The sequence below is a fragment of the Takifugu rubripes genome, chromosome 8 (genome assembly GCF_901000725.2).
Source record: "Takifugu rubripes chromosome 8, fTakRub1.2, whole genome shotgun sequence".
Classification (NCBI taxonomy): Eukaryota; Metazoa; Chordata; class Actinopteri; order Tetraodontiformes; family Tetraodontidae; genus Takifugu; species Takifugu rubripes.
The window spans coordinates 17,013,206-17,038,567 of NC_042292.1; the positions used below are offsets into that span (position 1 = coordinate 17,013,206).

Below are 25,362 nucleotides of genomic sequence, written 5' to 3' on the forward strand. Positions count from 1 at the left end.
GTGAATCACGAAGAAAGATTGTTTGGATACTGCAGGAATTCAAATGCAATCCGGAATTTCTGAAGGAGCCTGCCCGCCAGAGATAAAGAACCCCCCCAAATAAAAAAATAAAAAAAGTGGAAAAACGCTTTGGGAGCATCACGTTGGTCGCCTCCATCAAGCCAGGCTAAAAACCCGGGAACGATTCCGGAAGTGCGTCGCTGTCGAAGGCGCGCGAATTCTTGGCCCGAAATAAAGTCATAGCAAATTACTCCGGTGGGCAAAGCGATTTTAAACAAACACCGACAGTCGTTTCCGACTATATTGAGGCTAAACGCGGAGCTGGGTTGAGTTTAAAAACTCGTCGAGTCTTCTAAAAAAAAAAAAAAAAATCGCTTCGTCCTGCGTTTGCTTCACCGCGCCTCTTATTTTGAAAGGCTTTGCCGGAAGCGGGGCCGTGAGCTCGGCGGGCTTGATTCCGGCTCTACCGCTCGGAGCTCGCTCGGCTCGCACAGACAGCAGGATGCCAGGGGAAGACCTCCGACTCTCGGCGTCCCTTCCACCGCGTCCGGGCTTCGCTCCTCGGCCGCGGCGCCTCTGACGGGCCGCTCCCGCCGCTCCCGCCCTCCGCTCGCCGCCCTCGTCGCTCGGATCATTTCGGAAGCCGCGAAATGAAGCGCATGAATGTGAGCAACAAGAAGTGCGCCGCTGCCGTGCCCGCAGCCAAGTCCGGATGCTCCGGTGCTCTTTAATTGTCAGTTCTGAGAGGATTTGTGATCCCGCGGACTGCCAAACTTTCCTCCACACCCTCCCTTTGTCGTCTCTTCCGAGGTCCCGGAACCTTTGAAACATTTCAGGATAAAGCAACTCCCGACTTCCCTGCTCCCGGCGGAATAACCGTTATCCGCCTTTCCAAGCATCTTCTCTGGGGTGGGAACGCGGCTGATGCTTGCCTTGCTCGTCTGGTTCCACTTCGGTGTCGTCTCCTTTCATTTCTTTGCTTCTTTTTTTTTTTGTTTTATTTATTTCATTCCTTCAGTCTTGTCCCGCAGTGGCATGAGAAGCCGTGAACGCGTCCAAGGACGCGTTCACGAATTACGCATGCACCGTGACGGTCGTGGGCTGCGCGTAACGTCCTGTTATTGTCTCTCCGACCTCATGAATGCAACATCCCGCCTCATCCGTGTGTGTGTGGCGGACTTGGAGGGTCCAGCGGAACTTGACTTGTGTGCGTGTGCGCGCGCGTGTGTTCTAACTACGGCCGTTCGGGGGGTCATTGGGTATTTCCAAACACCGGAATCGTGCCCTTGCCGTAATTAGCGCACCGCGCGGGTGAAACGCGGCGAATTTGCGCGCAAGCATGCGTGTCCACGCGCCTGCGTTTGCGCCCTCGTGGCCGCGCTAACATCACGCCTCTTCTGTGTGCGTGTGTGTGTGTGTGTAGCCACGGTGGAAGTCGTCCCCCATGTGGCCGTCGGGAGCGGGGAGCAGGCAGCCCTGCCCGCGGGAGTCGGCGCTGCGCAGGGCGGCCGTCAGCGGGAACATCTCCGCCCTGCCGCCGCACCACGTCCCGGGCGGCCGCAGCGTCCGAGTCTTCATCTGCTGCAACCCCGACGGTAAGACCCCCCTGACCTTTGCCCCCCCACCCCCCACCCTTAACACTCTGGAGTAAAATCCTCTTTATGAACCAGCTCAACAAAATCTCCCCAAAACGGGCGAAACTGGAGCGTTCTGGTTGCGCTCGGCCACATTTGTGCACGTTGTACCCGGACGCGGCACCAGATTGGTTTTGACAGCGAGTGCACGGTGTGAGCCGAGCGCGAGACAGTTGGTTCACGCGGGCGACGCGCTGTATTTGAATATGCCCCCCAGGCGAGGGGGTAAAAATAGGCCTAGTGCTAGTAAACAAGGCAAGGTAAGTAGAGTAGGCTATGAGAGGGGGGAGGGGGGCAAAACAGGATTAGAGGAGGAGGGATGCATCACTGTCATTTACCCTTGCTGAGCAAATTGCCGGGGACATTATTATGGTCTGCTGTGTACAGTAAAAAAAAAAAGAAAAAAAATCTGGCATCATTCAGCAACTTGTAGCTGACTCAGTCTCCAGAGTCCAAATGAATTTACTGGCAACAGAACCGACCTCCGCTGATGGATGAGCGGCTCCGCGTGCAGAATTCCTGCAACGCGGCAGCCGCCACGCCTGAATTCCTCCCGTTTGCGGGATCTTTACTTGCCCAGCTCTCCGCATCGGAGGGGGGGGGGGGGGGGTCGCGCTGGTTCTGGCGGCTTCAGACGGAAACGCTGGTCTCGGCCGAGAAGGGAACCGATCACATTCGGAGCTAAAACGGCTTCAAAAGAGACACGATGGGAACGGTGATCCATCCTGGAGCGCCGCCGTTGACCCTGCGATGCTAAAATATGGTTCAATAAGAATTCGCTACGCTAACCTTTCGCCAATGCTAACCGACACAAGCAGCCGCCTGGGTTGCTTTTGCTGCCATCTTCTGCCAGCTCCACGGAAGTTTCCGTCTTTCATTTTCCCATTTTGGCGGCGTTCCCAACAACAGCCAGGCTACGGGCAAACACACAAGCTAGCACTGTTTCATCTTATCACGCAGCGGTACGGATTAGCAGCTTGTCGTAGCGTTGGCCCAGGATGTGAGCTAAATGGCTAATCTGAGGGGATTTATCTCATCCTGCCGTGATGTTAATGAATCACTCAAGTTCTTGGCTCAGGTGGAGGAATTTGTGTGCGGCCACGGTCGATCCATTAAAAAAGAGCCGATCCGTTATTAGCAGTAGCCAAACGGCAGCAGCAAACCAGAGGAAAAGCCTGATTTATCTCAGGGCGTCCCGCTCGACACATCGCGCCGCCGCTCCGTCTGTGCGTGCAGGACGACTCCATCAACCGTCTAGACGCAAGCTATCACTTAAGCTAATTAAACTTGAGGTACGCACAGGTTTCCGGGTTTGGGTGGATGAACTCACTCGTCCCGCCACGCGCCAAGTCACGGCTACGTCACCGCTAATTGTGACATTTCGTTTTCCGGGTCTCTGGCTCGGATCTTTCGCCCAGTCTGGTGGAAGAGAGCAGAGGAAAGAGTTGGAGGACCGGGCGGAGAGGGGACGGGTTTAGCCCGGTTCTGAGGCATCGTGGCGTTTATGAGGCGCTCCGCTGGGCGTTTTTTTAGCCTGTACCGACCTCTGTGAGGCTAATATCAACAACAGCGTCCTGTTGCAGGTGAGCTAACGTGTCCGTCTTATACCGAAACAAAGCTAAAATGCCCCAAAAACTCAAATGCTAACGTGCTAAAACGGTGTGACGGTGACTGACCGCGACCGGGTCGTCAGGTGTGTTCTGGCACGGACCAGAGTGGGAGCGTAGGTTTTGGAGGCGGCAGCTGCTAGCACAGATGCTATCCGCTGCACTTGCTAGAGAGCGTTTCTGTGTCACACAGGCTCAGCGCTTGTTCTCGTGGGCCGTCGAACAACTCCAATTTGTGGAATTGTATCCCGGCTCGCCGTGTCTGACACGGATGTTTTCCCTGGATCTCCGTGTGGGGATGGTGGGGGCGTAACCTGTGGCGGGTTCTCGGATGATCTGCGGATAGGCGCGAACATCTGGCTGTTCCGGACGGCTGATTTAAACAGCAGCGTTTTGCCTTCGACGTCTTCCGGGTCAGTCGCTGCTCGTAAACGGCGGCGGCGGCGCGGTTCAGGGTCACTTCCGCACGTTTAGGTGGCTCCAACGATTTGAAGATTTGTTTGTGGGAGCGGATGAAAACAAGCCCTCCATTCACCCGACCGCCCCTTTTATGCTAACGCTAATTAGCCCTGTGGACGCCAAGTTTTGACGGACAGCCGCTCCGCCAAGTGTCGCTGGATTAAGTCACCCGGGAACTTGGTTAAAGCTAAATGTTCCACGCAGCGCGCACACACACACACACACACACACACACGCTGCACGGCTGCGTGCACGCCAGTGCGACGGCGTTGTTCCTTTCGTCTTCCGGACGTCTCCCCATTTTAATCAGAGCTCTCTAAAGTGGGTGTGCATACCAAGTGCGGCCTGGAGTGGCCATTGTAGCGGCTTGATGAGATGCTGATTGCTTTATCGGAGTCGCGTTGACATTCGGAGAGGGCGACCGAGGGCCGAGCTGAGCCAACACGCGGCAGGAGGGGGCACGAAGGGCGGGAAGCTAGCGCCTGGTTAGCTGTTCCTCTTTTTAGACGGCGTTAGCAGCCAGGATTTTACCGTTTCAGCGATTGCTTTTCGAGAGAGAGGGGGAGATGAGGGAGAGAGAGGGGGAGAGAGAGAGAGGGGGGAGAGGGGGAGAGAGAGAGGGAGAGAGAGAGGGGGGGAGAAAGGGGGAGAGAGAGAGGGGGAGAGAGAGATGGAGAGAGAGAGGGGGGAGAGATGGAGGGAGAGATGGAGGAGAGATGGGGAGAGAGAGGGGGAGAGAGAAAGGGGGAGAGAGGGGGGAGAGAGGGGGAGAGAGAGGGGAGAGAGATGGGGAGAGGGGGGGAGTGAGGGGGGGAGAGAGAGGGAGGGGGAGAGAGAGAGGGAGAAAGAGAGGGAGAGAGATGGGGAGAGAGAGAGGGGGAGGAGAGAGGGGAGAGGGGGAGAGAGAGGAGTGAGATGGGGAGAGGGGGGAGACAGAGAGGGAGAGAGGGGGGAGAGCGAGAGAGGGGAGAGAGAGGGGGGAGGGGAGAGGGGAGAGAGAGAGAGAGGGGAGAGAGATGGGGGAGGGGGAGAGAGAGAGAGATGGAGAGAGAGGGGGGGAGAGAGATGGGGAGAGAGAGGGGGAGAGAGAGATGGGGAGAGGGGGGAGTGAGATGGGGAGAGGGGGGAGACAGAGAGGGAGAGAGGGGGAGAGAGAGAGAGAGGGAGAGAGAGGGGGGAGGGGGGGGAGAGAGAGGGGGAGAGAGATGGGGAGAGAGATGGAGAGAGAGGGGGGGAGAGGGGAGAGAGATGGGGAGAGGGGGAGAGAGATGGGGAGAGGGGGGGAGACAGAGAGGGAGAGAGGGGGGAGAGAGAGATGGGAGAGAGATGGAGAGAGGGGGGAGTGAGAGGGAGAGAGAGAGGGGGAGAGAGGGGAGAGAGGAGGGGGAGAGAGAGGGGGAGAGAGAGAGAGATGGAGAGAGGGGGAGTGAGAGGGAGAGAGAGGGGGGAGAGAGGGGGGAGAGAGAGGGGAGAGAGAGAGATGGGCTGCAGAAATAAACAGATTGGAAAATTGGAGGGAGGGACACGCACAGGCAGGAAGAGGGCGAATGGAACGTTCAGGCTTTGTTCGGTTGCATGTGGGTGTGGGCACGCTCGCGCGCACGTGCACCCTCCTGCCATAACTCATCAACGTCCCACGAAATAAGGCGGCGCGAGAGCGGCGTCCTGCCGCTATCAGCACGCCGCAGCCGCCGCGCAGTTCACGGCGCCGGGTCACATTGAGGCGCCGGTTCTGGTCCCGGAAGAAGCGTTTATCTGGAACGGGATCGGACGAGAGCGCCGCTTTTCCTCCCGTTTGCGTCCCGTTACAGCTGTTCGGCTTCGATCTGACATTTCGCCGCAGCAGCTGGAGGCCGGCGCGTGCGCGTGCACGTGCACGCCCACGGCCCCGGGCCCTACTAAAGATAGACGGGAGACCCTGGCGTCCCCCCGAATCCACCCGCCCCTCCGCGCCGTTCTGCCTCGAGGGGGGCGAGCGGGAGCGCCCCGGCCTTCCTGTGGGCCGTGTTCTGTTTACCACGACTCGTCGGCACCCTTCGGAAACGGAGCGGGAAACAGGGACCGGACCTGTCCAACCAGATTACGGAAAAGTGGGACACAACTCCGACGCCGGCTGGACGACATGATCACCGCCTGCGCGGCGCCGGATCGTCACACGTTCTTCAAGAGTCCGTTGTGGTTCTGAAAAGAGAAGCCGATCGAAATAGCCCGCGCATACGCCAGGCTCTGTTTTCCAGGTGTCTTCCAGGGTTTCTTCTTTCCCGCCTGGGGAGCGTCGGCTCCTCCGAGGGGCAACAAGGGCGCGTTGGCGAGAACGGTGCCGTTCGCACGCAGCTAATTGCTAAACGACTGCGCGGTCGGGGAACTGTTACGGAAGCCGAATAAAAACGTGCGGTAGCGCCTCGGACCGACCCCGGTGAAGCCGTCTGACGTGATCGAAGCTCCGCTTGTGCGGTGGGATTCACACTCCCGCGTTTGTTTCCTTCTCCTTTCAGACACGGTGGCCGAGAGGAACGCGCTAAAAGAGCACGTGTACCCCAAACTACGAGATTTCTGCAGGGAGAACTACGGCATCGAATTCCAGGTAACCGGTTCCAGGCTGCCTTTGTCATTCTCCTTTGATGTTCCTTTGATCTATCCCCGTCCATCTTACCTTCCTCCTATCCGAGCCCAGGACTGACAGTCGTGTCCCCCCGGTCCCTTGAAGCGGACAGAAGGCAGAGATAAGGCTGCATCGGTGGAGGCTGGCACAGACCTAGCTAGCGCTAACGGGGGGGGGGGGGGGGGGGGGGGGGGGGTTTGGAGAGGTTGGGGGGGTGTCGGAGAACTGCGGCGTTTTCCACGTGGCGTTCGCCCGATCGGGTCGTTTGCATCGCAAGTCTGCATGGAGGCACGTGAAGGAGGTTTGTTTAGCAAATCCAGAGGGGCCCTGCAGCCGGGGGGGGGGAGGGGGGGGGCGGTTCTGCTCTGGAGAGGATCTGAGCAGATTTCGCCGCCCACGGGGCAACTCGTGACCCCGCGAGCGTTCGGGGAAGCGGCGCTCAGCAGGGGGTCGGCAGCAAGAATCCGGATTGTAAACAGCTCAGAGCGCACGTCCCCCGAAAGGTTTCGCAACAAGACGGAGCCCGTTAGCGCCCAAATACCCAAATACCCCCCAGAGCTGAGGGACGACACCAGGGCAGGAAGCCAGACCGACCCAAGAGGTGGTACCAGCACCTGATGATGGGACGGCCTGGAAGCTCATGCTGTGACTCACTTACCCTCCTCACCCTCACCGTCCTCCTTCTCCTCACCCTCCTCACCCAGCCTCACCCTCCTCCTCCTCACCCTCCTCCCTCCTCACCCACCTCCCCCTCCTCCTCACCCACCTCACCCTCCTCATCCTCACCCTCCTCCTCCTCCTCACCCTCCTCATCCTCACCCTCCTCCTCCCTCACCCACCTCCCCCCCCTCCTCCTCACCCCTCCCTCCTCCTCACCCACCTCCCCCTCCTCACCCACCTCACCCTCCTCACCCTCCTCCTCCTCACCCTCCTCCCCTCCCCCAGCCTCACCCTCCTCCTCCTCACCCACCTCACCCTCCCCTCACCCTCCTCACCCTCCTCATCCTCACCCTCCTCATCCTCACCCACCTCCTCCTCACCCTCCTCCTCCTCACCCCTCCTCATCCTCACCCTCCTCCTCACCCTCCTCATCCTCACCCTCCTCCTCCTCACCCACCTCCCCCTCCTCCTCACCCACCTCACCCTCCTCACCCTCCTCATCCTCACCCTCCTCATCCTCACCCACCTCCTCCTCACCCTCCTCCTCCTCACCCTCCTCACCCTCCTCATCCTCACCCTCCTCATCCTCACCCACCTCCTCCTCACCCTCCCCCAGCCTCACCCTCCTCATCCTCACCCTCCTCCCCTCCCCCAGCCTCACCCTCCTCACCCTCCTCATCCTCACGCAGGCCGCGAGAACATCTCGCCGAGATGGTGTTCAGATTGCGATCGTCTCTAGCTAGCTCCTGGCTAGTAATTCTTCCCACCTCTGCTTTTGACTCACACACACACACACACACACACACACACACACACACACATGCGCACACACTCACACACAGGCGTGCGCGTCTCGTCTCGCGCACACACGCTGACACACATATGCCAGGCTGGCAAAAACCAGTCCCCGACCGGTTGACTCGGTTTCCACGCTGCCTTAATGGGATGGGGAGGGATGATGGAAGCCAGGCAGAGGGACAGAGGGAGGAAAGCTCGCGTCCTCATTTAGCCACCAAGCTGGAGGGAGAAGGATCCTCCCGCAGCTTCACCGGGACCGATTGCCAGAGCCGGTCTAAAGGCTCTTGCTGCCGTTGCCGTAACGACACGACGCAACCGGCATCGTTGGCCTCGCCCCACCGGTTTGACACCCCGTTGGGCCCCTAGACTCCGGCGTGGTTCTGACAGCTGCAGTACCGCTGGGTTTCTCTTGCCCGTAAACTCGCTCCCCGGTCCGCTTGTTGCGTGTCTCCGCTTCGGGATCGCGACTCCCATTATCCCTAAAACCATCTCGCAGTCCTCAGACTCATAAATCACGTCGTCGCAGCACAATCGCTTCCCCCCACTCGCCGGAGTTAAACGGGATCTCGGGGTTAGCGGATTCGGGCCTCGGCGGCTGCCAGGCTCGCAAACACGCGCGCTGACGCCGCATTTATGCTAAAAGTTTCCCGGAACATCACTCAGACGTCTTTTCTAAGTCACGACGCGAGCGGCAGGACGGGGACGAGACGATGAGTCCGACGACGTCTCAACGCCGTCTTACGTAAGCTATTATGTTTGCTCTTTAAAGAAGGGGGATTACCACTGTCAATCTGGCTTTTCAGGCCTCTTTATGTCACCCACTTAAAACTTTTAATGCTAAAACGAGAAAAAAAAAAAAAAACCTCGTCCTCTTACACAGGCGTTGAGGATCCACTTAGAACACATTTACGCTTTTTCACGGCGTCAGCGAGGAGGTACGAAAGAAAACAAAGTTTAGCTCGAGTCTTAGCTCGTTACAGCTACCCAGCGGCCAACAGCTAACCTGGGCTGAGGAAGTCGTCCTTTTTCTCTTCTTCGTATCGACGTGCTAAGCGAGAGCGCGTTTTCTTTTCCTCGACTTTGTGAGCAGAACTCTTTCAGAACGTTCTAATAATAGTCGATAAGAGCGTTTTTCCAGCCTTGCCCTCATTCCAACCTGTCTGTTTCTTTTTTCCTCCTGACGTTCACAGACGAAGCCGCGTTTTTCAGCTCCGCATCTTTTGTCAGAGCCATTAGCATATTTATGTCGGACAGATGGTTCTCAAAAAGAAGAATATCGTGTTCCTTGTTGAGAAAATCACCAACTCAGGAAGTGAGATCTACGATTTTAAAGTCCATTTCGAGCATTCTGGAACATTCCGACAGCACTAGCTAATACCTGTGCTTCTTTGGTCTGCTGGCTAGCCCTACACTAAACAGTACAGCTAGCTAGGGCCGATCCTTTTCCGACATTTGCGATTCGGCTCAATCTCCAAAACGGAAAATTTAATTTTATTCGGCTCATCAGTCGGCTCCCAATCTGACCGTCCATATCAGCAGCCAAGCTCGGTAATACCGCTAACCTCAAAAGCAAATCCGTGCTTTAACTTCCTCGTCCGTATCTCTGCAGGAAAAAAAAAAAAAAGAAAATCGCACCAGGCTCCAGATCTGCTGCTTAAAGCTACACTTTCCTCCGAGCTCTGGGAAAGCTGCATTCATCAAACGCTCTTAGAGATTTACTACGTGTTCCCGATAAAACTGCCTGCGGTTACGAGCTTAAGATATTTACGTTGGCGCCCATTTCCTCTCTTTTTTGACTTAGTCTGACACTTCCTGACTTCCAGTCCCAGCCTTCTTTCACGCCTTTTCCCTCCAAACGTCTAACACTTAAACACGAAAAATAGCTCCTCCCACACTTGACCCACCGTAGGCTAACGCTTTCCAAGGACACCATGAAGCTGATTAGCTGCTGCGGCTATTACATAAGAAGGTTTCTGGGAGGAAAGCTAAAAGGGGAAAGGAAGGAGAAGGAAATTGGACTTCCTGTCACCGCCGTGCAGCTAATATCGTCGCTTGGCCTTTAATTGCTCTGCATCCTCCCAATCAGGGGCGCTCATCTTCTGCCCGCCCACGCGCGCCCACACTTGAACTCCAAAAGCAGATTAGCGGCGCTAGTAGACCGTTAGGTTCCGGAGAACTTTCCAAAGAAAGTTTTTCCCGACCCTTGTCCGCTCGCTGAAACATCCTCAAAGTCGGACCGGGTTGCCGAGGTCGCCGGGGGTCCGGCTCCGTCGCCCAGTCCCAGTCTCGCGATGTGTCAGTCACGCCGCCCGCGCTCAAACTCATTTGAGCTGGCGAATCTGGTGGCCAGCAGAGCATGAAGGGAGAAGCTGCTGAACCCCCCCCCCCACACACCACACACACACACACACACACACACACACACCACTTCCTCCCCGTTTTACTCCTCTAATCCTCAAACCTGCGTTCAGGGAGGCAGCAGAATCAATAGCCCCGAGACGAGAGAATAATGTGATAATGGAGCGCCACACGTGAGGACCAGGCTAGCATGCTAAAGGCTGCCCCCCCCCCCCATTTCAGCAAAGCCCACACGGGCAGTGAGAAGGCGGTTTTCTCACCCGTCTCCCCTGTGGCGGCGACGGCCACCGTGGTGTGTTTACAGCTTTTCCAACCTGCTAAATGCTAATGGGTTTTGTGGACGCCCACACCGACCTCGTAGTTTCACCTGAGGACTTAAGAGCCGGAGGTGTTTCACCCGGCTGAATCCCAGCGTTAGCGGAGCACGTTTAGCGTCGCTGGTGTTGTAACTGTCCCCGTGTCCTCAGGTGGTGGACCTCTACTGGGGCGTGGACCCGGAAGAGTGGGACAGTCCGGAGCTGCAGCGGCTCCGAATGAAGCTCCTGGAGGAATGCCTGAAGACCTCAGCAGGGCCGTGTTTCGTGGTAAGTGTCTCCCGGGAAAAACCAGGAGCGATCTGCTCGGTTTTCGCTTGGAAAGCCGGGACCTTATTCTGCGTCCGTCTCAAATGTCCAGAATGGCTCAAACATAACGGAAGCCGAACGGAGGGCTAAAAATATCTCTGTGGGATGAGTTAAGTCTGCGGGGGGTTGGGGGGGTGGGGGGGGGTGGGGGGGGTGGCTGACATAATTACAGCTGACATTTCAGTCATCATTTTAGGCCAAATATAAAAAAAACATCAAGCAGAAGGACAGAAAAGGTGGGAAAAAGAGAGGAAGCGACGGTGAATTATTCAAACGGAACCGATCCATTTCTCCAGGTCGGAACGGAGGTGCGAGAGGAGAGGAAATGCATTATGGGTACGACAGGAAAGGCAGTCTCCAGGGAGCGCTGTCCTCCCTCCCGGACCCCCCCCCCCCATCACTCCCCGATCTTTCACCCCCGAGCTGTTGTTAGTCAATTTTCTCTCAACGGCAAACAAGCGGAACGTTCCGCTGAGAAACATCTGCAGCGGCTCGTTCTCCGCCGGTTCCGCGGGGAGCGTTCCTCTAATTAAAACCACTTCGGTGGCGACAGCTTCTCCTCGCCTCAGCGCAGTTGGGACAAAGTTCCCCGATTCCACCTCGTCGCGGAGCTAGCATCCCTCCAAATCGCTACGTTATTGCTATCATCGTAGCGCGGGAGCAGGCTCGACCCCCCCCCGAGATGATCGGCTCCCCTCCGTTGGGGTTGTTGTCTAATTTCATTCATTCCCATCAGCCCTTGCTGCCCTCCGTCTACGGGGCAATTACACCTTCTTAACCCCGACAAGCCCCCAACGATCCCGCCCTGAGACGCGTGTTTTTGGAAAACAGGCAGAGACGGACACGTCGGAGCATCCCGTCCCCGTCTCGTTGCTACACACCTGCGTCTCAGGTCTGGAATCGGGGGATTTGACGGCGTCTCCCGCCCCAGTTCGAGTCCCCAGGAGCTCCGCTGGGTGACGGGTCCTCTGATCACAGACGCGGGGCCTCGTTTCTGACAGATCTGGGTTGTCTGGGGCGTCTCTAGTGTACCGTTATTTTTACGGTGCGGGAGACCCAGAAACGGGGACGATCGGAATATAGGGTTCCGTTTGTGAATCCTACTTTCCGATAGAAGTTCTGATTCTAAGAGTTCATGTGGATTTTAGTTTTAACAAAAAAAAATTAGGCTAGCGAAAGAGATAGCGCCAACCAGCATGTTCTGGTGTTTGGGGGGATGAAACGTTAGCGTGTTAGCATGGACAGAACACTAAACCCGGGATGATGTCTGCGTTGATTATTATTGGATGGAGAGATGGAGCCGGGCGGGACTGAGCGTGGCGAGGAAATAAACGCGAGGAAATAAACCGTCTTAAACGGATCGTGAAAAAGCTCAAATCTGCTGTTTTTACCTGACGGGCTGATGAAAATGGATGACGGCGCAGCCTTGTGCACACGCTCTTCACCTGTGGGGTGACGGGGGGGTGGGGGAGGAGGGATTCTTTAACCTGTCGACGCAATAAAGATGGTTTCCATGGCGATGGCAGGGGTTGGCATGGTGATGGTGTCATTGACCCGCAGATTAAGCATGACAATGAGCCGTGTTTCCCCTCTTCTTTACTCCCATCAGCTCTCTCCAGTGGGCTCCGATTCCCAGCTAGAAAAGACAGAAACAGGAAAACTTGATAAACGCCTGGAGGACGAGTTCCAGCTCTTCCTGTTCTTCTGCTTTTTCCCTCCCTCCGTTTGTTCGGCTCTCATTCTCCAAGGTTGTAAGAGGATAGTCAAGGACTCTTTAGCTCCTGCATTCACGCCTCTTCGCCTCCGTTCCGTCAGCAAACAGCTGGATGCAAATGTGTGAATATCCAAGTCTGAAATGATGCTAATGTAAAAGCTAATACCATTAGCCAGCCACTCTGGGTGCTTCCTGGAAATGACCACCTGGGGAGCTGCTCCAGGTCCCTTTTCCTTTCAGGTTAATTTTTCCGGTTCCAGCTGGCTGAATTGTTGATGCTACGCGCCTTAATTATATGATACTAGCGCACAATATTCACCGGCGTCCCCCAGGCCTCATCGCCAATAGCCCGATAATTTAATTAACAGAGGCGATGCGGTAAACTTTTGTTGGCCTTTTTTCACTTCTACTTCCCAGTTCGATGTTCAGGCAACATGTTTACATCAGCGGCACTTCCTGGTGCACTTCCTCTCGTCATCCCCCTAAATTCGATGCTAATTAGGCTAACACGGCGCCCATTTCAGCCGCATGAACACGTCACGGGAGCAAAAATTCATACAAACTCATCCAATACATTTAGCTAAACATCCCTTTGTTACCTTTCTATCTCTTTGGAGCCATTTTCCTGCCAAAGCTTGTGCAGCAGATATTACAGCCGTTGGCCGTCCGCTACCGTGTGAATTGATTGACTGCGCAGCTGATTGATTTGTTGTTCCGTACTGTACCTTGTGCACAATATCTTAGTCGTCTTTCCCAACCAGCTCATCAGATTAAGTGCACTTAGCCGGAGTGCAAAACACCTTCCAGGGTTGATGAAAAATCTAGTTGAGGGAAGCAGGCGGAGGAGGGCAGCTAAATTTGGTGAGCGTAGCTACCGCTGTTTTAGCCGCTGTGTTTGGTTGGCTCCTGGTATCGAAGGTGCAATCGGGGCCTCAGCAACCCACAAACATCCCAACAACCCGGTCACGGTGTTAGCCTGTCGTTCCTCAATGCTATCGATGCGCGCATGTGTGGAAGTGGAAGAGGCGAACTGCATTGTGGGATATCTTGTGGTTCAACGCCACACGAGTCAAGCCTGATGCATGTTTCATAAAATGGGCGGGGCAAATACGTATCCAGGCACTCTCACGCCGTTTCCTGCCACACGCACTTTATCACCAAGGTACAAAGGCTCAGATAAACGTTGTAATAATCCTCTAATCCGTCTAATAATCCAGCCGGACATGTGCGTGAATTTAAGACAAATTATCGTGAAGCCAAACGCTCACATCCGAATTAGCGTGCGAGCGTCTCTGCCTTCTCGTCCTTCGTTGTGGTCTGACCTGCTGTGCTGTCAAACTCTTTTTTCCCTCCTTCGTCAGCTGAATGAAACCAATTAGAGGGTGAATCATGTGTGTAAATTATTAAATTAGCTTAAAGAGGGGATGTGAAACTGCTGGATGAGCACCAAAAACCCAGAATCCTCCACTGTTCGTCCTGAAATCCGAAGATGTGGAAGCGCTAGTGCGCATATTTGCAGCGCAGCTACGATGTAAATGACTCGACCGCAGGCGTGTGTGTGCGTTCCGAGCGGAGGCCGCGTCACGTGACATCAGCGGATGGCGCTCGTTCCCTGCGTCTGTTCGCACTGCCGATGCCGAGGAAACAAGGAGGACAGTCTGGCGTGGGTCTGACGGACCAGGCCCGCCAGTCGGATCAACGATTCCTGCTCATCGAAGCTCACCCCCCCCCACACACACACACACACACGTCCGGAGGAATAGAGCCAGTCCGGTCCGGTATCGGCTGCCACTCAAAGCACACGCGTGTGCGGGGAAGAGGGCGATAACGGCGTGGTTGTGCAGACGTCACACTGCCCGCTGAGATCTGTGACTGTCGAGTTCGAAGACCTAAAGCTTATTTTCCACAAACATCAGCTTCCTCTCATTAAAGCGAGCAGATTGGTTCTGAACATGAAAACAATCCGCTCATTTTCTTAATTCCTCCGATGACGGAGCGTTAGGGAATTTGGCCCCGGCTCTGTGGTTTACATAAAAGCTCGCCATTCAAAGATTTGGCACCCAGAAGCGGAACAAACCGGCTTTTTTTAGAACCAAAAACAAAGAATTCCGATAAGGAAATCTCAGTGGGAGCGGATCGCATTGAAGTCTGACCAGATTGGCACGTATTCCACTGGATATTTCCGCACACTTAACGATCAGGAGTGGCTGGATCGACTTTCGAGGGGTCTTTTCACGCCGGGCCACAAAGAGCCCGATGATTCCCGTTTCCCCTCTCATCCTGTCTTGCCTTCCTTCCTCCAATTCAGGGTCTGGTGGGGGAGAAGTACGGCAGCATCCGAGTGCCGGGCGAGGTGGAGTCGGCCGAGTTCGAGATGATCCTGGACGCAGCCGTGGAGGCGGGGCTGGACACACACATTCTGGAAGAGTGGTACTGCAGGGACGAAAATTCCGTGCCACCCGCATACTACCTCAAACCTAAAGCCCAAATGCTCAAGAACTTCCAGAACTCGGTGAGTCCGGATAAAATGCCGTTTTCGAATTCTTCACCTGATCTAATGAGGCCAAAGGTTGCAATCAACCGGTTTCTCGGCTCCTGGAGCATCACGGTCCTCTGCTCCGTCCCTCTCAGATGGAGTCGAGCAGCGTAGCCAAGACTAAGAACGACAAGGCCTGGAGGAACGTCTCTGAGGAGATCAAGAGACTCTTCAGAACAGCGGTGCTGCAGCTTCAGGAGAAGGGGACCATGAAGAGCACCGAGGCCAAGAAGTTCCTCTGCTCCGGTTGGTCTCAGCTCCTCTTATTCAGGCCTTTTCCTGTCAGCCCTGTTTTCTGTTCCATGGGTGTTGAAGGAACATCTTGTAGTCACAAATGCCGCATTTTTCTGACGTCGGGAGCTTAAAGGCCCTAAAGTCCGACTTGTTTTGGAGGAATCGACGACAGATGGAGGCAGAGATTCAGCTTCAGCGGGAAAAAGAATTCCATAAACTTCATTTATTCAATAACTGAGGCCACTTTGTCATCCGCCAGCTCATAATTGAATAGATAACGACAGCGGAGATGCAGTTGTGCTCGGCTCAGGCAGTCAATAATCAGTCACGCCACACTTTTAGATTAATTACCCCCCGGCAATTAAACCCAACAAAGACTCGCAAGAGGCAGAAATTACTCATCAAAAGCAGTTTGATGTTGTTCCGTGATTCCAATGAAGCAGCGGAATATAAAAGATAAATTGGGAGAGTTCCTCTTTAAAACAGCACTTTAAACTCTTGTTTTTCTCGCTGTGTTGCGGAAGCTGTTCCCCCTCCTGCCCCCCCCCCCCCGCTCATTAGTGGGCCGTGAGAGCGAAACTACGCGGGAGTTTCTGGCCCGGAGTTTCAGTGTGGAGGAGCTCTGCGGCAACAGTCGCTGCCTTAGAAATCGGTGTCCAGACTGGAACCTGCTCCTCAGGGAAATCCACGAGACTTAATCCCTGAAATCTGCACGTTGGATTCAGGAAGTTGGTCTGCCTTGGATATAGGTTCAGACCCGGCTCATTTACGGAACGATTCAATAACCCCAAGTCAATACTGTCACTTGTTTCCCCGCCTGGTTCTCTGTTGTCCGTTGTGGCTGCCTGGAACCAGCGGGTTGTTGCTAGGTTACACCATACCGGAGATGAGTGAACAACACAAACGCTCGCGCTATATAATGAAATAAACCGCTGCTGAGCAGTGCAGGTCAGGACTTTCAGGTAATCCAGGACCGATAATCGATGAGAGCTGCTGCCGTGTTACACCGGAGGGGTTGTTCTGATTCAGTGCTCGCGCGGGAAGGCGGCTCAAGTTTCTGAGCCGCCTTCCTGCGCAAGCAGATGTCAATAAAGCCCCAACTCATTTTTACGGCGTCACAGAATTTGTGCATCTGTTGGAGACATGAAAGAGCAACAGATACTCGCGACACCACCAGCGCATCTAAATGTGTTCTCGTCCTCTCCCGACAGCCTTGGAGGATGAGCTGGACTTCGCTCTTGGGAAACAAACTCCGGCCTTTCTTAGGAAATGCGTCTGCTACATCCGCAAGATATCCAACTTCGACCGCTTTGCCAAGCTCCCCGAGATGGGCCGATACATGGACATCGTCGTCAGCGCGGACCGAGTCATGCGCAACCAGGAGGCCTACGAGCGTCTCCTGAAGGTGCGGGACGAGTTCATCCCCACCGTGGTCGCCGCCTCCAACCTCCGCGTTTATTCCTCGGTGACGCACTGCGACATGAAGCTAGGCTACTCTCAGGAGGTGGAGAGCAACTACGTGGAGGGTCTGTGCAAGCAGTTCTACGAGGACATGGTGGACATCATCCAAGCTACCGTGCAGCAGAACTTTGACACAGAGAAGGACACGCTTTATGACGAGATCCTGCAGCACCTGTCCCTCTGCAAAAGCCACGCTGCGCTTCACCAATCCAAGAATGAGTCTTTGGACTACATACAGGAGTATCTTCTGCCCTCCAAGGGCAGCAGAATGAGCCCCCTGGTGGTCTACGGAGGACCCTGCACTGGGAAGACGGTGCTGCTAGCTGAGGCTGCCAGACAGGTGAGAGACTGCGTTAGCCGCTAGCGTCGTCGTCTGATCACAGCATGTGAAATGGCACAACTAGCTGAAAAGCTAACGTTTGCATGCTTCTGGGTGCCAAAAGGTGCGTAATTGATCATCGTGCATCACGATAGAAGCAAAACCAGAAATAACGTAAATCATTTATAGTAAAAAGTTTCGGTTTAACGTTTTAGAAAGTGTCCAAATGAAACGGCGACAGAACAAAGTCTTTTCTCCGCCAGACAAACTGTTTTGCTTTGTTGCAGTAAGAGCATGTGTTGAGCATCCATCGGGGAAGGAGAAGATGTTTCCGAGAGACTGTCCTGAATTCCTCGGTCTTTCATGTTGTCAGTGCCAGATGGACCATCTTTGTAACATGCCAACAGCAGCTTGTCTGAGTACTCAAGTGGGGAAAAAAAAAAAAATCTAATCTGTCCTCTAAAAACACATTCTTCATTGAACAGTATCACCGAGTTCGCCAGTGCACTAAAATATTAATGCAATACCTCAAGAATTGTTAAGAAATCGGCGTTGAGCGAGGTCGGCCAGGGCCAACTGGTTCACAGTTGGAGAGTAACGATGATTGTAAAACCACGAGTTGTTAAAGTGACTATTACGGTATGAAATCCAGCTGCGTGGAATGGATTTCTAACAGCGCAGCTGTTGCTCTGCCACAGTTAGCAAACATCGCCGATGCGGAATCAAGTCGAAAAAGAAGCCGATTTTTTTTTGTCTCTGGGTGATCCGTGGCATTTGCTCGTTGCTCCCAGGTTAATTCATGTTGTGCACGTTTTCTTCATGACTGCCTGGATGAGTGGGGATTAGATTTGAGGCATTGAGGCAAAATGCTAATTTTGCCTTTCAATGAGTGTCTTTTTTTCCCTCCCTGCTGATATGTTGCCGTTGCCATACTTTCAACACCTCCCTCAGAGATACCGTCTCCTTTTCTCACTGTTGCCCTAAAAGTGTCAAGTAGGATCTCTTTGTAGCAGAGCCACAGCTGGGCCTCTTCCTGAGTACATGAAGGAGATTATTGCAGGATTGTTCTGCAATACTAAGGCAGTTTAAATTGTTTTGTTTCTAACTATGATATCTGTGCTGCTTTCCAGGCCTACACGTGGTTGCAAAACGAGATGGGCCCGGAAACCGACCCGGTGGTCATTGTGCGGTTCATCGGCTCCACTCAGCTCTCAACAGACCTCCGCACCCTCCTTCAGAGCATTTGTGAACAGATTGCACTAAACTACCGCTGCCTGATTCACTTTTTGCCTAACAAGATCCAGGAGATGAAGGAGCTGCTGATCAACCTTCTCGGGGAATCTTCATTCCACAGGCCTTTAGTCATCGTCCTGGACGCCCTGGAGCAGCTCTCGGAGGCAGACGAAGTCCGCAAGCTGTGGTGGCTCCCTATACACCTTCCTCGGACCGTCCGGATTGTTGTCTCAACTTTGCCCAACAAACACGGCATCCTGCAGAAGCTTCGGCACCTCATCCACGATGAGGGCTATTATGTCGAATTAGTCCAGAGGGACCGAAAGGTCTGCAGCCAAACCCTGAAACAGCAGCTGCTTGGAGTGAAAAGGAAAGTCACTTCGGGACAGCAAATCTATGTCAACGAGGCACTCTCCAAGTGCACATTGCCAATGTTTGTCAATCTCATCTACAGAGAAGTTGTTCATTGGAGGTCTCACAAAGATGTCGATGATCGGTCCCTGTGCTCCACTGTGCACGAAAGCATAGAACAGCTGTTCTACTCAGTGGAGAACAAGTTGGGCCAACGATTTGTCTTCAGAGCATTAGGGTATATCACCATGGCCAAGGCAGGGCTGACAGAGGTTGAGCTGGAAGATATCTTGTCTCTTGATAATATAGTTCTCGGTGATGTTATTGTGGCCACTTACCTCAAAAACCCCTTGAGAATATCTTACGATTTGGTAGCGAAGCTAAAAGAGGAACTGGAGGGCTATTTGGTGGAAAGACAGGTGCGTAACGTCACCTTGATGGTTTGGGCTAACCGACACCTGCATCTCATCGCCCAGAAACTGTACCTCAGCAACGAAGAGGATGTCCATCAGATGCACAGCCTCCTCGCCGAGTACTTTCTGGGCGCGTGGTCCGGAGGCAGGAAAAAGATCTTCACCTACGACAACAATCATTTCACGTCCCTGAATATATCTCACCACAAAAACGCCCATCAGCATTCACACGAAAAAGCCTCCTCTGACAAGTACTCCTACGATCGGCAGTCTCCTGAGCAGCCTTGGGTGTTCCAGTGCAACCTTTTGGAGCCTGACATCTTCTTTGTGAACCACAGGAAGATGACCGAGCTGGTGTACCACCTGAGCAGGAGTGGACGGACTGATGACCTCATGTTTGGCGTCATCATGAACTTCAGCTGGCTGTACACCATGATAAAGATCGGTCAGTTTGAGAAGGCTTTAACGGACATTGACCTGGCGTATAGCTACACCCAAGAAAAGGAGCTGAAGTTCCTGGCAACCACTCTCCGTAGCATCAAAGTGAAAGTGCTGAAGAATCCAGCTTCATTGTCTGCAGAGCTGCAACAAAGGCTTCTTCCAGTTGTCACCTCCCTCCCAAAGCTCCGACACCTTCTGCTGGAGTGTGACAAAGATGGTCCGAAGTACTGCTCCATCGTGCCTCTCCACTCCTCCATGGACGTCACCTACAGCCCTGAGAGGCTTCCTCTCTGCTCTAGCTACATGCAGATCGTAGAGATCTTGCCCACTCTCGCCCCGAACATAGTCCTCGTTGCACTTGAAGATGGTTCTGTCAGCACCTGGGATGTAGAGAGCCGCCAGCTTCTGAGACAGATCGACACAGCCAGAGCTGTCGTGCTGGGAATCAGGTTAACCACTGATGAAAAGTATCTGGTTGTTGCCACAACCAAAAACACGCTGCTGATCTACGATAATCACAAGTCCTGCCTTTTATCCGAGGTTGAAATCAAAGGGTCCAAGCACGGCGGCGTCACTGGCGGGGTGGCTTTCATTAACGGTTTCACCTTGTCCACCCATCATGCTCTGGCTTGGCTTGAAGCCAGCAAAGACGTCAACGTAATTGACCTGCTCTACGGCTGGCCTCTTTATCAGTTCCATTGCTGGTATGAAGTGACATGTGTCCAGTGCTCCCCCGATGGGATGTATGCCTTCTGCGGCCAGTACCTCAACACCGCATCCATCTTTCATCTGGGAAACGGAGAGAAGTTGGCCACAGTGACGTCCGAATTTTCTGGCGGATTCGTTAAGTCCATTCTGATTCTGGACACTCTCAACCAAATGGTGATGATCGACAATGAAGGCAGTCTGTCAGTGTGGAACACCAAAGAGATCACCAACCCCAGGTTGATGGAGGACTACGACTGCAGAGGAGACGACAGTGAGGTGGTGAGCATAGAACTATCTGAAGACCAACGCTCTCTTCTCCTCTGTAAGGCCCAAAGTATCGAGGTTCTGGACACAAAGGTGTGGAAAATGGTAGAGAAGTTCAAAGCCAAACGCTCTGAGCTGTTTGTAGCTGCCGTTTTATCCAAGAATGGACAAAGCATCGTGGCCTCCATGGAGAACACCTCTTCGATCTTTGTGTGGAGGCGGGACAGTGGACAGTGCATGGCTAGCCTGATTGAGATTTCAGGCGCTATTGTCAAACTCATCAAATCCGTTCACCACAACCTTCTTCTCTCTGTTGCCAGCAGTGGAGTGTTGTCCGTTTGGGACATCGATATCATCACGGCCATGTCCAATATTGACAAGACTGGCAAGAAGATCCAGACCCTCCATCTGTCCAGCAGAGAGGATTATGTTTTTACCATGGATGGTTCAGAAGCTGTCCACAAATGGAATTTCAGCACTGGCTTCATTGAGACCGTCTTTAAGCACGAAGGCATAGTCGAGAACTGTGTCCTAACCTCCTCAGGGGATCTCATGGTGACTTCCGATGACAAGTCCAGTCAGTACATCTGGCAAACCAACAATGGAGAGAACATCTTCCGCATCAACGGACAGAGAATATCGCAGCTACTTATCACCCACAACGACCAGTTTGTTGTTTCCCTCTGTGAGCAGAATGCCTCCAGAGTTTGGAGGCTTGCTACCGGTCACAAAGTCTGCAACATTTTGGTCACTCTTCAGAACGCATTGATCACCACCGCAAACACGTTCCTGGTGGGAACGTCCAAAAACAAGCTGCTTGCTGTCAGCCTCTGGTCAGGCAGCGTGTCCAAGAAGTTTGTCTGCGATGATGGCATCACCATCGTCAACTTCAAGCTCATTCCCGACTGCCCCGACTGCGTGGTGTTCATCACGTCTACGGAAACCATCTTCATCTGGAGCGTGGCGGACGAGTCCGTCTGCAGGCGAGTCCAGCTTCCCTCCAACTTCCTGAAGAATCTAGAGGACTTCCAGATCTCCCCTAATGGAAAAGTAGGCATTGTATCCAAGGGCGATGATAACATCAATGTCTTGGACCTGCACAGCGGGAAGCTAAGGGTCGTCCATGCTGCTGGGATAATTTGGCGTCAGAAGTTATCAAGAGACGGCCGTTACCTCGTGTATGTCTGCTTCCGGAACTGTGACGAAGATGACGACGCCGGCGTCGTGTCCAACCTGATCGTAATGCGCCTCGCTGATGGCAAGAGCATCGGCACGTGCTCCTTATACAAGACCCCCACCTTCCTGTCGCTTTCGCAGCGAGCGCTGAACATCATCATCGGCTTCGAGGACGGCAGCATCGGCACCTACACAGTGGTGGATCGCGTCGACGCTGCCTTGAAGATAAAAATCGCCACCTCCAACAGCAGACAGATTGTCAACAACGCCTCGCAGAAGGTGCGGCCCAAGTGCTGCAACAATTCCTTCAAGACTGTTGCCGACTGCACTTGGAGGGAGTCGACCGAGGTTTTCTCAAGGGACAGCCCAATCAACGTGTCTGACTCTGGGGAAGTCGAGTCAACCACACCTATCAAAAAAGACTGAGCAGGTAGAACTAGCTAAGAAGCAGGCACAGTTGGGGCGGATGGGTAGAGACGACAAAGTTTAGAATCTCTGGGTTTGCAGTTGATACTTGTTTACAGCCACGTGACTCAGCTGCAGATGTCAGCCCGCTGGGTAGTTACTGGGCCGACCATTTTAACGCTGCACTTAAATGATGTATCACTTCCAACTCCTCTCGTTCCTCTTTGTTTTGCGTTCAAAGACTGTTAGAAAATGCTGTTTTTAAAGGTGTGGTGTATGTGTTTGCCATCACGTCCTTTTGCATTGGAAGAACAAACTTATTCTCTTGTGTTGGTTGATTTTCACAGCCATTCCAGTGATCATCGTAATATATCTATAGGCATCGTGCACATCAAGCCATAATGATGTTTTTAATTTTGTGAATCAGTCGGTACTGTACAAAAACAACTTGTGTACATATATCCCTTTTTGGCTGCTGCAATTTGTGCAACTCCTTAAAAATGTTACGTTGTGCTTAATGCAATCAAAGTTGAGTGCCTGGACCTTCAAATGTTCTTAACGTGCAGATTACAAGATTTACGAAAAATGCAGGGAATTTGTAAACCACACAGTTACATGACACGTGCGTTCGTGCTGGAGCTGCAGCCCAGTCGACAGCACAGGGGGGCGAAAGGCATCGCTGTTTGTGAGGAAAGCTGTAGAGGAGCCGGAGCCGTTTACGTAAATTTGATGGTGAATTTACCGCAGTTCCATCTTTCAGTGCAACGTCTGTGTAAAAGGGAAACACCACTATGGAGCATACAGTGTAGCATAGCACCACACACATTCACGCCTTAAACAGTGTCCTTGCTTTGGGTTTAGTGGAGTTCGTTCAAGTGTTTGAGTTTTGAAACGGACGGCACGCTCGTCAGCCTCCAGGAACCCGGACGTGTGAATATATCGACTATAGTTGGATGCACTTTATGGCTGGTTTATACGCATTTACTGTACAAACTGTTGATCTAGAGTCGTCTTAAATTATGGATATCGCGTCCGCCTACAAAATACACGACGGCCTCGAGGTACCTGCGGATCAGGACCCGTCCGAGACACTTCTCACTTCCAATTTGTCGAGATGGGGAGATTCAGGCCACAGAAAAGGGACGCCAGGTGAGGCTGTAGCTTATTGTGACGTAACAAGACTCCCGACAGAGCGACAAGTTGCCAGTGAGAATGTCGGCATCTCGATTTGGTGTCTGTGGATTTGTTTTGTTAGGAAGAAATAAGTAAAACAGAATCAAATTAGATTTTGAGGGGATTTTGTCCCGAAAACCTTTGGTTGCATGTTCGTTCTCGTACATTAGTCGTTAGTCAGAAAGTTTGCAGGATGACATCCGCAAGGGTGTGCGTCGCCCGAGCTAACGCCGCACGAACCGCTGCTATGATTTCAACCCCCACGTTTGGCCATTGACCGCTCAAAACTCTTTGACCTTGAGGAGCACTCAGAGAAACAAACGGCATCATTTCCCGGCAGCCAAAACCAACTAGCGCCTGGTGAACTTGTTCAGACCAAGCTCGCCTTCATCGAAGCGACCCAAAACGACTTCCAACGAATCATCCGCCAGACGTGGCTGAAGTTAACGCACTCGTTAAGGGCTATTCCATCTTAACGCATTTTGAAAACACTCTTGCGAAAAAACAGCCCTTTGAATACCGCGAAGCAGGTAGCATCGAGCTCTCGATCACCCCCCACAACTCAAGCTCCGAAAAGGAAAGAGAAACACCAGAATAGCCAAAGTCGCGGTTTTAGTTTGTTTCTTTTTGTCCTTAGTTTTTTATGAGCCTTGTACTGTAATTATATTGGTACCAAATTGTTTCAGTGTTCTAGTGTGATTCTGTTTCTGATAGAGAAAATGTGCTATCTTTATTTTAAAAAAAAAGAAGAAGAGTTCTCTTCTAAAATATATGGAATGCTTGATTAAGAGTATATTTGAATGTGTCCATATGGAAGCCGGTCAATGGTATTATTGTATGTTACGTAACATGAATGACTTTTAATAAATGTTTGCAACTTATAGTTGACTTACTGGTAAAATGAATGTTTCTATGGTATTCTTTGTATCGTCAGGACTGACTTACCTGTTTAGAGATTTATATTTTCATAAATGTTGTACTTACATTTTGTTACAGAGTTGTTTAACTGGAATTCAGAAAAGAAACTTATGTCTGAAGCAATATGAACCTGGTGTGTATGCGTTGTTTGTATGGAACATTTTAATGTAATAAAATGGTTCACTTTTTGCCTCCACCGCGCCGCCTCCAGATGTTCGTTCTCATTAGTCGCCGCAGTGCGTTTGTGTTCCTTTTATCCCTTTGATCTTGGAAAATGAGAGATAACGGGAGTGACGCTAATTCAGCAGAATTAACCCAATTCGAGCCGCCGGTTGACAATAAAATGGAGAGTCGCTAATTTACTTACGCGCGAAAAGCAAATTATTTGATCAGCAACGAGCGGCGTAAAACGCCCGTCACGAGCTCGCCGCTACAACGGGAGATTCTTTTATTTTTTTTTAATCCATCCATCAAATTTATCTTTTTCGCCAGGAGATTTACAAAATATCATCATCATTTTGAGCCGTTTGTTTTGTGCTGAAGTACTGGTTTCGCCTCGCTTTTAAACTACAAAACTCGCGGTTCAGCAGGAAACCGATGCCGATTTCCACCCCCGGGGTCACCCCCCCCCCTTCCCCCACCACACACACACGTTATGACAATGATTTGACGGGCCAGTAATTGCTCTTCTGCACTGGATGCTGACTGCCAGACAAGCATGGTGAATATTTCTCCAACATTGGCTGACACTGTCATTATAATTAGGCCATGTGTGTGGATAGTGTGCTTGCTACACACATGCACACACACACACACACACACACACCTCCAGAAAGAGAGTGGCCAGTCAAAACCAGTTGCTTGCATTTTCATTTTCCACTGGTGTCACTCTAAGCTAATGTGTGCATGTGCTGCCTGTGTGTATCAGGTCTCCGTGGCAACAGCAGCAAGGCCACGCCCCTCATTGTAATGAGGGTGAGCTCATGTCTGTTGGCCATCGGGGCCGATTCCAGCCCCGGTGACAACAAGGGCCTGGCTATCGCTAGCACATTCCACCTGCAGCGTCACACAGCCGAATAATTACAGCGTTTGTTTGTCGACTGGAAGGTCACCAAAGGTCACGGGCGCGTTTCTGTGCGTGCTACAGTAGGTGCAGCGCGGCATTGCTTCTTATTTACTCAGCCCTGAAATAGCCTCCTGATTGTCAGCTGAATTTACTCTGGAAAACTGAACCCTTTTGTCACGCTTCTGGTTTTTTCCGACTGTACGCGGCGT

The 25,362-nt window shown here is 52.8% G+C and overlaps 1 protein-coding gene across 2 annotated transcripts; it reads left to right on the plus strand.

Annotated features, from left to right (window-relative positions):
* The first annotated feature begins 440 nt into the window (after nt 1–440).
* nwd2 (NACHT and WD repeat domain containing 2) lies at nt 441–24,284 on the plus strand. 2 transcript variants are annotated; one of them, XM_029839559.1, is made up of 8 exons: nt 441–665; nt 1,424–1,595; nt 6,196–6,284; nt 10,586–10,702; nt 14,764–14,967; nt 15,087–15,237; nt 16,437–17,026; nt 18,136–24,284. In XM_029839559.1, exons 1-8 carry the CDS (start codon nt 651–653, stop codon nt 22,015–22,017), a joined length of 5,220 nt encoding a protein of 1,739 aa, XP_029695419.1. In that variant the 5' UTR covers nt 441–650; the 3' UTR covers nt 22,018–24,284. The 2 variants fall into 2 exon arrangements, with proteins under 2 accessions (XP_029695419.1, XP_029695420.1); XM_029839560.1 differs by having other exon boundaries at nt 442–909.
* The last annotated feature ends 1,078 nt before the right edge of the window (nt 24,285–25,362 follow it).

Bases quoted from the DNA above. Each gene is read 5' to 3' on its own strand.
- nwd2 (XM_029839559.1), top strand. The intron at 6,285-10,585 runs GTAACCGGTTCC...CCGTGTCCTCAG, and splicing joins ACTACGGCATCGAATTCCAG to GTGGTGGACCTCTACTGGGG. The intron at 10,703-14,763 runs GTAAGTGTCTCC...CCTCCAATTCAG, and splicing joins CAGCAGGGCCGTGTTTCGTG to GGTCTGGTGGGGGAGAAGTA.